Raw genomic sequence first — 14,346 nt, forward strand, 5'->3', positions numbered from 1 at the left:
ACCGGCGTCACTCCCCGCCCTCGTCAGTGCCCGGATGTCACATGCATGTAACATCCCAAAATACAGTAATAACCATAAATTAGAATTAATTACATTTAACAGTTAAACAATGCAGTCTTACACTATAATTAAACTTCCAAAGCCGAACGACTTAAGTACAGGGTTAAATACAAACACAACAGTATTGAAAAGTTCAGAGACGAACGATTTTACAAAATCAAGCAACCGAACGTTAAATATTAAAACTAAACGGCTAACAACTACAAGTGTAACGAGCGCTCTAGGGCTCGGCTTTAACTTCCACTTCAACCAGATTAGCATCTTCCAAATTTTCTTCTTCCAGCATTTCTTCTAGTATCGCACCTCCATCTGCTCACATCCACACGGATGATCATCGCAAAGACAAGACGGACATACAAGGACGAGAGACAACATAAGGAAAACGAAGGGTAAGCTTATGCAATTTAATTCATACATCAAGATATAAAATAAGCATTCACAATACACATCAACACATAGTTCCATATATATATAACATCATACGAAATCTATTACTAGACAGACGTCCGGACTGTATGAATCTGTGTAGCTACAGACGTCCTTGTACCCGAGTGATGTAGTAACTAGGATACACTCAACAGCTATATTTTTTATTTTAAGGGAAAGTTAAACATTTTGAAAACCACCTCATATTCGTGTATTTAATTAAAGGTACTGCCTTAAGGCAGGCGTCGTAGGGTGTTAATACCTTCCCTATACGTAACCGACTCCCGAGCTTAGAATCTGGTTCTTGTAGACCATGCCTTATCATTTTATGGTTTTCCCGTAGTTTTCCAGAATAAACTATGGTGGCGACTCCAAATCTCTTTCCGATACCACGTTTCTTTGGATCGTCGTCCCGTCGTGATTTTCCGGTTGCGACAGATGGCGACTCCACTTGGGAGATATCTTCTTAGAGAGTCGAGCCATTTAATTAGATGCGCGAATTCGATGTGGTTTTGCTTTGTGTCTTTCTTTCCCTTTTCTCTATCTATGCTTGATATTTGGAATAACTGCAATAACTGTTGAATATTGAACCCTGGGGTAAACAATATGTTTATATCTGCTTGGGAATTTTTCTGGTTGTTTTGCAGGTGAGGGTTTGGATGTGCATGATGTTCTCCCTTCACACACACACTTTTGGCATATCATGAGTGAGGCCCTATACCCGGGTCTGAGGGTAACTTAGAATTAGAGGAGTTGTGTAGCGGTGTCACTCTGGGATGTACTTCCTGTTTGGCTATCGTGAGAACTCCAGCTAGAGTCTGTTCTCTTCATATGTGTTTCCACACCTAGTTGATTACTCGACTGTTGTGGAGATGCTATGAAGGGGACCATAGCTCTAGTAACCTTTGACCTTTAGGTTCAGGGAACCATCCTTGTGAGATTGCATATACTTGACCTTGAACTCAAAACAGTGAACCTTTGTTAAGGCACGATGGGAGGAATATGTACTTCTGTAATCCTCGCGCTGTTCGTTTTTTAATGATATTACATTTCATACCATGCATGTGCTTTGTTTCGTCATGTTGTTTTATTATCATGCATCATATTCATACATCATTTAGTAACGTGTTAATTTTAAAGGAAATTACGGGTACCTACTTGACTTCATACGAGATGGATGTTGACACAAGGTCCGATGCTACACGGCACACCGACTCTTCCGATTTAAGAAAAAAGTATAGTCTAAGGACCCATGTTGAAAATTTGACCGGGCTGATAAACTTAGGCAAAAGGCTTAAGACTATAAAGAGAGAAACCTTTCAGAGAAGATATGGAAATTTGTTGAATTTAATGGAGGTTGAAGTACAAATGCCTGCTATCACAGCCTTGGCACAATATTATGATTCTCCGCTTCGATGTTTCACATTTCAAGACTTTCAGTTGGCGCCAACTATAGAGGAGTTCGAGCATTTCTTGGGTTTGCCACTGGAGGGCACCACTCCCTATCAACATTTAGAGCATCATGCCTCTATACCCACCATTGCTGCCATCATGAAACTACATCCCAAGGAGCTTGAAGATAGGATGATGATGAGGAATCAATTGCATGGGTTATCACAGGGATATCTAGAGCAGTATTTACATCACCTGGATGATAAAGAGGATTGGGAAACTTTCATGGATGTATTAGCCCTCACCATATATGGCATTGTCTTGTTTCCCAAAATAGAAGAATTCGTGGATTACACCGCAATAGACGTCTTCGTGGCGAGTAAAACCAGATCGGAGAATCCTGTAACAACAGTTCTTGCGGATGTTTATGGGACCTTGAGTTTTTGCCAGGAGAGAAAGGGAAAGAAGATTCTTTGTTGTTTACCGGCGTTGTATACATGGATGACAGCGCGCATGTTTAAGGAGATGGTCGACGTCAAGAGTCTATCGGAAACTTTGTCACACCAAAGGCTCAAAGGAAAGGGAGGAAACGATTGGGCCCGATTCCTTGCTGGCTTGAGCGAAAGAAGTATAAAATGGTGCCTTCCTTGGCTCGGAAATAAACGGGCTATACAACATTGTGGTAGCTTTCCTAATGTGCCTCTCATAGGGGCCCGGTACTGTGTCAATTACAACCCCCTTTTGGTGCAAAGACAATTCGGGCATTCCATGAGAGGGGCACCTTCATCAGATTACCTTGCTACCCTGTTCATTTATTACGAAGACGGACATTTCATCGAACCGTTAAGAAAGGTTAAAAGCGCGTGGGAAAATGTTGTTCGAGCAGAGAAGGACTTGAGGGATGGAGTAGTGGATAGCAGGGTTAGTTATCACACCTGGATTCTGGAGAGAGTGAAAGTAGTCAAGTTGTCTTTCAAGCCAATCAAGGATCAATCAGCTAGTGAAGGACCATCCCAAGCCCCAGAAAGTGAAGAGGTGCAACAATTGAAGGCTGAGATGAAAAAAATTGAAGGTGAGGAATGCTAGGTTGGAAAACGAATTACAAAGGGCGCGTAGTGATCTTGTGGATATGAGAAATGATAATGAAGAAAAGTCGCAGGCTTATGATAGCATTGTCAAAAGCCAGAAGGCTGAGAGGGATTATACATTTCGAGTGAGACAGGATCTAGCGGCCGCGAGTAAGGAATTATCCATGAGGGAAAATGAGAAGAAGGTGGTTTTAGAAGAGGGCAGGCAGTGGAAACAACTCTATGAGGAAGTCAAGAGGGATAAAAGGGAAGCCCTAAAAAGACTAAGAGAAGCGCAGGTCCAAGTACAAGAAGTGGGGCATCAAATGAAGGAGATGGCTACATCATTTGAGGCAGAGTTGAATCAGGAGCACTGGAAGTTGGCGAAGGCCGAAAAGGAGTACCGGGCCATGTTAAAGCAAATGGAGGATTACATCGAGGAGCAGGAGGAGCGATGGAGGTCGATGGAATTTGAAGAAAGGCATCAGGCCTTGATAAAGCAAATGAAAGAGCACATCGCAGAGCAAGAAATGGCTGTAAAGCACTAGAAGGAAAGCTTCTCTCAGTTGGCTGCTTTGGCAAATGGGGCAATTGAAGACATCCCCAGGATGGTGTCGAATGCTGAAGCAAGTACTCATTTTCGTAACTCACCAACGGAGATAGAATTGTTTATTAATCATTGTAAATGGTTGGTGGGAGAGATGAAATCTTTCATTGCCCGGGCACGGGATTGATGTACATCAGAATTGCTTGTTTTGTTCCTTAGACGATGTAATGGATCAAATTTTCTTTAAATGAAAGATAAGGGATGTTTGTCTGGTATCGGCTTGTGTTAATTTTCCATCAGTATTGTCATCGTCATCCTGTGATTTCCACTTATCACTAGCATTCATCATGTTTTGCATTTTTCATCTTTATCTAATCTAATAAAAATAATCATTAGTACAAGTGAGAAGCCACGACAAAACTTCCACGACATCCTTACAGGACCCAAGCTAATTCAAGAATTATGGAAGATTGGGAGGAAGCACACGAAGTTGTCAAAGCCGATATCAGTCAGCTGAAGGACCAGATAGGTCAGATCCTTACGGCTCTAGAATCTCTTAAGACTACGGGAGAATCCTCGTCAACAAGAATCGAAGTGAATACCCCCCCTTATCCCCCAAAGTTTAACGCTTTGAGCCCATCGATTTCGTTCCCGATGTATGGCCTACCCCCAGGATATACTCCCCCTATGGGAGATTACTCGGAAGCGGAAGATGCGTCTTTCTCTTTCCCCCAAATCATCAATGTACCGCCCATCGGTACTCAGGGCCCTGTCCTAGTTTCGACACCCATGACAGGTGTAACTACGAATGAATCGACCGCAGTTGAAGGAATGCGGGTAACTGTAATGGCACACGTAATGGTCAAGGAGGATCCTTCAGCCGGGGGCGCGCCACATACCACAGTGATTAGGGGGATCGATAGCTTCATTGGAACTAAGAATAAGTTGGAAATTCTGGAAGAAAGGCTTAGAGCTATAGAAGGAGTCGAAAGCTATGGGTTTGGAGATGTGGCCAGATTGAGTTTGGTTCCAGGCTTGAAAATCCAGCCTAAGTTCAAGGCGCCGGAGTTTGAAAAATATAGGGGTAACACTTGCCCTAAAAGCCATGTGACCATGTAGTGCAGAAAGATGGTTGCGTATGCTCATGATGAGGAGCTACTCATTCACGTTTTTCAGGAAAGTTTGGCCGGGGTGGCATTAAACTGGTATACCCATTTGGAGCTGACTCGAATTCGTTGTTGGGCGGACTTGGCTGATGCTTTTGTGAAACAGTACATATACAATACACATGTTGCGCCAGATCGCTTACAGCTGCAAAACATGTCAAAGAAAGACAACGAAACTTTTAAGGAGTATGCTCAACGGTGGAGGGAATTGGCTGCACAGGTTGAGCCACCTTTGTATGATAGAGAAATGGTGGCAATGTTTGTAAATACGCTCCAACCACCATTTTATGAACATATGGTGGGAAATGTATCTTCAAATTTTGCTGATATCATCGTGATAGGCGAACGAATAGAGATCGGGTTGAAAAATGGGAAGATTGCATATGGCTCGTCGGTGGTTGCAAATTCCAAACACCGACGAGCCACCGACTTGAAAAATGGGAAGGTTGCAACCACCGACGAGCCATATCCAATCTTCCCATTTAGCAACCTGATCTCTATTCGTTCGCCTATCACGATGATATCAGCAAAATTTGAAGATACATTTCCCACCATATGTTCATAAAATGGTGGTTGGAGCGTATTTACAAACATTGCCACCATTTCTCTATCATACAAAGGTGGCTCAACCTGTGCAGCCAATTCCCTCCACCGTTGAGCATACTCCTTAAAAGTTTCGTTGTCTTTCTTTGACATGTTTTGCAGCTGTAAGCGATCTGGCGCACCATGTGTATTGTATATGTACTGTTTCACAAAAGCATCAGCCAAGTCCGCCCAACAACGAATTCGAGTCAGCTCCAAATGGGTATACCAGTTTAATGCCACCCCGGCCAAACTTTCCTGAAAAACGTGAATGAGTAGCTCCTCATCATGAGCATACGCAACCATCTTTCTGCACTACATGGTCACATGGCTTTTAGGGCAAGTGTTACCCCTATATTTTTCAAACTCCGGCGCCTTGAACTTAGGCTGGATTTTCAAGCCTGGAACCAAACTCAATCTGGCCACATCTCCAAACCCATAGCTTTCGACTCCTTCTATAGCTCTAAGCCTTTCTTCCAGAATTTCCAACTTATTCTTAGTTCCAATGAAGCTATCGATCCCCCTAATCACTGTGGTATGTGGCGCGCCCCCGGCTGAAGGATCCTCCTTGACCATTACGTGTGCCATTACAGTTACCCGCATTCCTTCAACTGCGGTCGATTCATTCGTAGTTACACCTGTCATGGGTGTCGAAACTAGGACAGGGCCCTGAGTACCGATGGGCGGTACATTGATGATTTGGGGGAAAGAGAAAGACGCATCTTCCGCTTCCGAGTAATCTCCCATAGGGGGAGTATATCCTGGGGGTAGGCCATACATCGGGAACGAAATCGATGGGCTCAAAGCGTTAAACTTTGGGGGATAAGGGGGGGTATTCACTTCGATTCTTGTTGACGAGGATTCTCCCGTAGTCTTAAGAGATTCTAGAGCCGTAAGGATCTGACCTATCTGGTCCTTCAGCTGACTGATATCGGCTTTGACAACTTCGTGTGCTTCCTCCCAATCTTCCATAATTCTTGAATTAGCTTGGGTCCTGTAAGGATGTCGTGGAAGTTTTGTCGTGGCTTCTCACTTGTACTAATGATTATTTTTATTAGATTAGATAAAGATGAAAAATGCAAAACATGATGAATGCTAGTGATAAGTGGAAATCACAGGATGACGATGACAATACTGATGGAAAATTAACACAAGCCGATACCAGACAAACATCCCTTATCTTTCATTTAAAGAAAATTTGATCCATTACATCGTCTAAGGAACAAAACAAGCAATTCTGATGTACATCAATCCCGTGCCCGGGCAATGAAAGATTTCATCTCTCCCACCAACCATTTACAATGATTAATAAACAATTCTATCTCCGTTGGTGAGTTACGAAAATGAGTACTTGCTTCAGCATTCGACACCATCCTGGGGATGTCTTCAATTGCCCCATTTGCCAAAGCAGCCAACTGAGAGAAGCTTTCCTTCTAGTGCTTTACAGCCATTTCTTGCTCTGCGATGTGCTCTTTCATTTGCTTTATCAAGGCCTGATGCCTTTCTTCAAATTCCATCGACCTCCATCGCTCCTCCTGCTCCTCGATGTAATCCTCCATTTGCTTTAACATGGCCCGGTACTCCTTTTCGGCCTTCGCCAACTTCCAGTGCTCCTGATTCAACTCTGCCTCAAATGATGTAGCCATCTCCTTCATTTGATGCCCCACTTCTTGTACTTGGACCTGCGCTTCTCTTAGTCTTTTTAGGGCTTCCCTTTTATCCCTCTTGACTTCCTCATAGAGTTGTTTCCACTGCCTGCCCTCTTCTAAAACCACCTTCTTCTCATTTTCCCTCAAGGATAATTCCTTACTCGCGGCCGCTAGATCCTGTCTCACTCGAAATGTATAATCCCTGATAGCGTCCTCCTCGAGCTAGGTTGGGCCAAAGCACGAAGATGAAGCTATGGAGGTGGAATTTGTGCGGAAGCGATGGATATGGTGGTGGGCTCACAATTTTGGTGATGTTTTTGGTGAGTATTTGTGGTAGGATGGAGGTGTTTGATGGATCTCCGGAGAGGTTGGGCCAACTCTAGAGAAGGGTGGTTAGAGGGACCTCATGGGATGCTCTAGCCTTGACTTGAGACAAGATATGTTTGCACACATTTTGGCATAATAACATTCAAATTCATCAAGTGATTTTACAAGGAAGGAGACCCTTCTATTTATAGAGAAAGGTGTCTCCTAAGTAGACAAGAAACCCTAAAAACTATCCACTCTTAAAGAGACATGTGACAATCCTCTTTTACAAAGTTTCTCCACTCTTAGAGTGCCATGTGGCAATCCACTTTTGTAGAGTCTTCTCCACTCATGTGGTAATCCACTTTTGCAAAGTTCCTCCACTCTTAAAGTGCCATGTGACAATCCACTTTTGCAAGAGCTTTCCACTCTTAGAGTGACATGTGGCAATCCACTTTAGGAAGAGTTTCTCCACTTGGAAAGTGACACATGGCCACTTCCTTTTTAAGAAGTGTCTTCACTAAGAGCTTGCCATGTGGCCATCATGTCCCATGGTGGGACACACTCTTTAAAAATAAGATTACAAACCATACAATACTTAGCCCTTAATACAAGGCCTAAAATTAAATACTATACTATTTGACCCTTAATACAAGGTCTAAAATACACACAATTTTACCATGGCTAGGGCATATGCCATCATACCCTCCCTCTTAAAAAGGATTTGTCCTCAAATCTTTAAGTTTCTTCAAAAACCCTCTTCTTCATATTGATCAACTTATGTATCAACAAAACCCTCCGGGGTCAAATAACTTTCTGCAAAAAACAAGAGATAAAGTAAGTGTTATTAGAATAATCAACCCAATTATGTATTTTCCCTTTAAGTCCCGGCTTATCTTGTGTTGAATGCATATGCATTTGGAGTGACTTCCTTTTTTACCACCAAGTCTCATTTGGTCTTGTCTTTCCAATCTACTAAAGGAAGATGGAAAGAATACCCCTTTTGAATCTTCACACAAGCTTGTGGCCCTTAACATGAAGGCTCTTTTGTTGGGACACTCATTGGACATGTGTGTATTGCTTTGACACTCTGAACATTTGATTTTGTATATGTTAATGTCATCTCTTTCCTTTTCTCTCTTATTTTTCATTTGTACTTGGTCTATTTCAACTTGAGATGGTGTGAGAGGATGAAGTACAAAATTTCTATCTTTATGGTTGAAGGTTATCTCATTGGTACGACCATGATGTATGGTTTCCTTTTCAAAAAGCCAAGGCCTTCCTAACAAGATGTGACAAACTTCCATAGGTACTATGTCACATAGCACACTATCTTCATAATTCCCTATGGAAAACTTAACCTTCACTTGTTGATTAACTATCATGTCTTCACCATCATTAAGCCATTGAAGTTTGTAAGGTTGGGGGTGAGGCAATATAGTTAAGGCTAACTTTTCAACCAACCTAGTGCTACAACAATTGCAACATGAGCCACTATCCACAATAAGAGAACACGTGTTTTCTAAAACTTGACATCTTGTATGAAAGATGTTCTCTCTTTGGGTTTGGACTTGGGGACTAGGTTGATTCTTCAAAACTCTTCTCATCATGAGGAGATCTCCCTCGCATGGTGTTGAGGCTTCGGCAAGTGTACCGAATCGTTCAAGTAATAAACCGGTAAGACCGGGTATCGTTTTCCCAAGAGACTCGTAATACTAGAGAATTGTGCGATTAACAACTCATATAGACTCAAGAACAACTCATCATTTAAGAATATGTGCAAAAAGATAAATTGATACATAATTACAAGGTTGGACTTTGGTATTGAAGGCACTTGGAAATGGAAAAGACTAGAAATGGTATGAAATGACATTGCTAAGGCTAGTTTTCACCAATGCACTCTTGTGTATAACCACTTTCATCTCCTCTCTATCAATTTACTAAAGTCAATCCACTAAAACACTCTAGCCTCAATCCCTTAAGTGAAAGAGCCTAGGTTTTCCCTATTAAACTCCAATTCCTTGGACAATCTAACAAGCAAACCCGCATTAAAGAGCTAGGATCTTAAGACAACATGTGAATCATCTTCCATCCCTAGAATCAATGACCACAAGGACTCTTGTTTCAGTTCTAGGTTCCATCTTACGTCCCCATAATCCATGAAACCCCAAATTCAAGTCATGAACATTCCTATTACATGCAAGCTTTAAGATTGGAAACAAGAATACTAGCAATTGATAGAAAAGGCATATATATAATCAAATCAATCATCCATTACACAAGAATCCATAGGCTACAACAATCCCTAACAAAACGAATCTGGTTCTCCACTTCCATGGAGAACCCTAAAGCTTACAAAGTGGAAGATGGAAGAAGAAGGAGACCCAAAGGTAGAGAAGTAGAGGAACCCAGCAGCTCCTCACGCCCTCCATGAGCTCCAGTAGAAGAATCGGACCTCCAAAGAACCAAAGACCCCAAGCCCTTCGCGTTCCAGGGTTAAATAAAGTGTTTCTGCCACATCAGCAAAAAGTCGCGCCCGGCGGCCCGACAGACCGGCGCCCGGCGCGCCATGGGTCAGCTACCTCACGCCCGGCGCCGCCCAGGTCAGTAGGCGCCCGGCGTGAGTCTCTGCAGCAGCATTGTGTTTTCTTCTATTTTGTGCAGATCTGCTTGCTTCTGTGGTTAGTTCAGCTTTATACTTTTCGTGGAGGTTCTTCCAATCATTGTATTACTACAAAATAAAGGGATTATAGATGAAATCTCATCAATATAGCCTAAAACACATTTATTCATGAAACTAAGATAAAAGAGGGGATTTAGCGAGTTACAAGCTAGAAAGGAGTTGATTTTGCTCTTAAATTCATGCTTAGATAATGGTAAGAATTAGCATTATCAAACTCCCCCAAACTTACAACTTTGCTTGTCCTCAAGCAAAAGTACTTCACCTAGCAAATAATTCAATCACAATGTTCTAGCAACTTTAAGCACACTTTCAATCAATTAAACAAAATCAATCATGCTTGCTCAACTTATAAATCACATTCAAGAGACAATATAGTCTTAGCAAGCTAAACTTCAATCATGGTGCTCACAAATTAAAAGTCACAAGATAGATGCAAATGATAGATCAATAAACATGGCAAGTTGTTTTCAATGAGTGCATGGAACCAATCCTCACCAAGGAAAGTGTTTCACTCAAGCACAATGGTGTATAAGGATGTGTGTCTAACTCTCAAATATCACAATGTTACACAAATCAACTTTGCCTTTCGTTTCAACAATATCAAACATATCAACAAGCAAGTTACATCACAAGGACTTTTTGAAGCTTGTATTGTGGTTGGGCTAAGAAGAAAAATTGGTTTTTCTGGACAACAAAGCACCTTGAGATAAGAGACCAAACAATTTAGTTCATGATATAGCATAATATCTCTTTTTTCTCCAAATTTGAATAAACCACTCTCAACTTATTTCCCAACTCTCTTTTTTTCATTGAATTCATTTTTCTTTCTCTTCTTCTTCTTTTTCTTTCTTTTTACTCAACTTATTGTTTTTCTCAATGCTCCCCTTTTGACAAGAACTCCCCCAAACTTAAACCATTCTCCTCATTCTAACATATATGTTCATCTCAACTCAAGGTAAGGAGGTTAAGGATTTTTCAATAGGCTTAAGGTTTCGGGAATGAGAAAGTTTTCTTTTTAAGGTTCAAAGGTTATACATTGGCTTTTAGGCTCAAAATGTAGAAGAGGTGGAAGAACAAGATGGCCTTGATCATTTGTAACAAGCAAGCAAATAGTTCAAATAGAGAAACTTAGGCAAAATCAACTGTGCGTCCAAAGTAATAGCATTCAACAATAAACTCTGAGGCACAACATCTCACAGGTTTACTCAAGGTTCCAAAATTTGATAAACATCATGCCAAGAATATTGATCACAATTAAAACCAAGCATCTATCTAAACAGATACAAGCAACCACAATCTCTGTTCAACAAGCTCAACCACATAATCTCAATCAGATTTTCAAAACAATTCTCATAGATAAAGAGCAAGCACAAGAGATTTGCATTCAATTCAAGCATAGAAAATGATTCACTCAAATCACCAGACCAATTGCACAAGAACTATCCACTAGGCAAGTCAAAAAGAAATCAAAAACACAAAAGCTGAAAACAGATAAAACAAGAAATTAAAACTGAAAAACCGATTAAAATGGACTCCTTGCAGCTCCAGCAGTGTAGGACACTAGCTTCACTTTCATCTGCAACATCTTCCTCCAACAGTAGCGTATACTCCGCAACTGCTCCACCTCCCCCATCAGTAGGGGCCTGGCCCCCAGGCCATGGTACACGAGCAGCAAATCTTCAAGTCATAGGGTGCTCAGCTCACACTTGGCTCAAAGGTTGGCCAGTGGTGGTTTTGACTCTTTAATTCCTAAGGAAGATCTTATCATGTAACAAGAAAGCTCAAAGCAAAATTAGTATCCCATAGTCAACAACTGGAGAGAAGAATCCATAAAACAAACTAAAAGAAATATGCAAAAGAAAGTAGCAAAACAATCAAAAACAAAAAAAAACAAGCAAAACAAATTTTTGTGCTTAAACCAGTGCTGCTGGGGCCGGGCGCCTACCGAGCAGGAGGCGCCGGGCGTGAACCGAGCCAGGTGCTACTTGAGCCGGGCGCCTGCTGAGCAGAGGTCTGCTTGAGCCGGGCGCCAACTGAGCCAGGTGCTGCTTGCGCCGGGCGCCTATTGATCAGAAGGCGCCGGGCGTGAATTATGCAGAAAACTGCAGAATTCTGCAGTTTTCGAAATTAAGCTTCCCAACTTGTGATTTTTGGTATATGACCCTTATTCACACTCAAATCAATCCAGAATATCATGTTTTCATCATTGAAACTTGTCTAAACTATAAGGAATGAAATTGAATGCATGAATGGGTGAATTGAATGCACATTTCCAAAGCTTTTTACTCTACAATTCAAAACTGTACTTATGCATCCAAATCATATTTAAGAACTTAAGATCACACCAAAACATCCTAGAACACACTGTAACATGTCATAACAGATTTAAGCACTTGAAAACACACCAAACAAACCACAAAAACACATTACAACTCAAAAATCACAACAATGCAAAACTACACAAACATGCAAAACATAAGCCAAAAATGCAAATAACACAAAAATCACACAAACACAAGTAAAATAGGTAATAAAACTGGGTTGCCTCCCAAAAGCGCTTGTTTAACGTCATTAGCTTGACGGATTACTCAATGAAGTGCAAATGTTGATGTTGGTGTGCTCCTTCCACCAACTCCTCTTGAATCACATTCTAGCCACCAAATCAACTCTCATAGCTTGAATTCTTCTTTTTAGCCCTTCCACTACCTTGACATCTTCAAACACTCAATCCTCTTGATCAAATTTTGCTTGCTAGGCTTGAGTTCTTTGTCTCTCATCCAAGGGTGGTGGTGACTAGTCTTTCTCTTTTTCTTCTCCCTTTCTTCATCTTACTTAGCACTTGGAGCATCTTCAAGGGAGGAAGAATTTGGGGCAGCTTGTGATGCTCAACATAGTTGTCTCCTTGTGTCCTATAATTCCTTCAATCTCAGGGTCTTCATGATGCTTTTGAGGCTGCAGTCCTCCTTGTATGAACATCTCCCTGCATATACACTTAGACACAGCTAGGCTAAAGCCACAAATTAGCCCAAACAAAACTGAAAATCTATTTACAACAAAAGAGTTAGTTCTATATACAAAATCAAGTCTACATAAGTTAGAAACCTCACAAAAGTCTAGTATTGACACGAGTCCCCGGCAACGGCGCCAAAAACTTGTTGAGGCTTCGGCAAGTGTACCGAATCGTTCAAGTAATAAACCGGTAAGACCGGGTATCGTTTTCCCAAGAGACTCGTAATACTAGAGAATTGTGCGATTAACAACTCATATAGACTCAAGAACAACTCATCATTTAAGAATATGTGCAAAAAGATAAATTGATACATAATTACAAGGTTGGACTTTGGTATTGAAGGCACTTGGAAATGGAAAAGACTAGAAATGGTATGAAATGACATTGCTAAGGCTAGTTTTCACCAATGCACTCTTGTGTATAACCACTTTCATCTCCTCTCTATCAATTTACTAAAGTCAATCCACTAAAACACTCTAGCCTCAATCCCTTAAGTGAAAGAGCCTAGGTTTTCCCTATTAAACTCCAATTCCTTGGACAATCTAACAAGCAAACCCGCATTAAAGAGCTAGGATCTTAAGACAACATGTGAATCATCTTCCATCCCTAGAATCAATGACCACAAGGACTCTTGTTTCAGTTCTAGGTTCCATCTTACGTCCCCATAATCCATGAAACCCCAAATTCAAGTCATGAACATTCCTATTACATGCAAGCTTTAAGATTGGAAACAAGAATACTAGCAATTGATAGAAAAGGCATATATATAATCAAATCAATCATCCATTACACAAGAATCCATAGGCTACAACAATCCCTAACAAAACGAATCTGGTTCTCCACTTCCATGGAGAACCCTAAAGCTTACAAAGTGGAAGATGGAAGAAGAAGGAGACCCAAAGGTAGAGAAGTAGAGGAACCCAGCAGCTCCTCACGCCCTCCATGAGCTCCAGTAGAAGAATCGGACCTCCAAAGAACCAAAGACCCCAAGCCCTTCGCGTTCCAGGGTTAAATAAAGCGTTTCTGCCACATCAGCAAAAAGTCGCGCCCGGCGGCCCGACAGACCGGCGCCCGGCGCGCCATGGGTCAGCTACCTCACGCCCGGCGCCGCCCAGGTCAGTAGGCGCCCGGCGTGAGTCTCTGCAGCAGCATTGTGTTTTCTTCTATTTTGTGCAGATCTGCTTGCTTCTGTGGTTAGTTCAGCTTTATACTTTTCGTGGAGGTTCTTCCAATCATTGTATTACTACAAAATAAAGGGATTATAGATGAAATCTCATCAATATAGCCTAAAACACATTTATTCATGAAACTAAGATAAAAGAGGGGATTTAGCGAGTTACAAGCTAGAAAGGAGTTGATTTTGCTCTTAAATTCATGCTTAGATAATGGTAAGAATTAGCATTATCACATGGGTAGGAATCTTCTCCTTCACTCTCATCCTTACTTGTGTCTTTCTCC

At 41.5% G+C, this 14,346-nt stretch overlaps 3 protein-coding genes across 3 annotated transcripts in view; 2 read left to right on the top strand and 1 right to left on the bottom strand.

The window, feature by feature from the left end:
* Positions 1-14,346, bottom strand: part of LOC108343910 (uncharacterized membrane protein At3g27390-like) — a 36,177-nt gene that overhangs the window by 12,816 nt on the left and 9,015 nt on the right. The gene's annotated exons all lie outside the window — the stretch shown is intronic.
* On the top strand, positions 1,660-2,964 carry LOC128193704 (uncharacterized). Its single transcript, XM_052867785.1, has one exon. The coding sequence runs from the start codon at positions 1,660-1,662 to the stop codon at positions 2,962-2,964; it is 1,305 nt and encodes a 434-aa protein (XP_052723745.1).
* Positions 4,621-5,223, top strand: LOC128193705 (uncharacterized). The gene has a single exon (XM_052867786.1). It carries the CDS (start codon positions 4,621-4,623, stop codon positions 5,221-5,223), a length of 603 nt encoding a protein of 200 aa, XP_052723746.1.

Source organism: Vigna angularis, chromosome 8 (genome assembly GCF_016808095.1).
Source record: "Vigna angularis cultivar LongXiaoDou No.4 chromosome 8, ASM1680809v1, whole genome shotgun sequence".
In the NCBI taxonomy this organism is placed as follows: domain Eukaryota; kingdom Viridiplantae; phylum Streptophyta; class Magnoliopsida; order Fabales; family Fabaceae; genus Vigna; species Vigna angularis.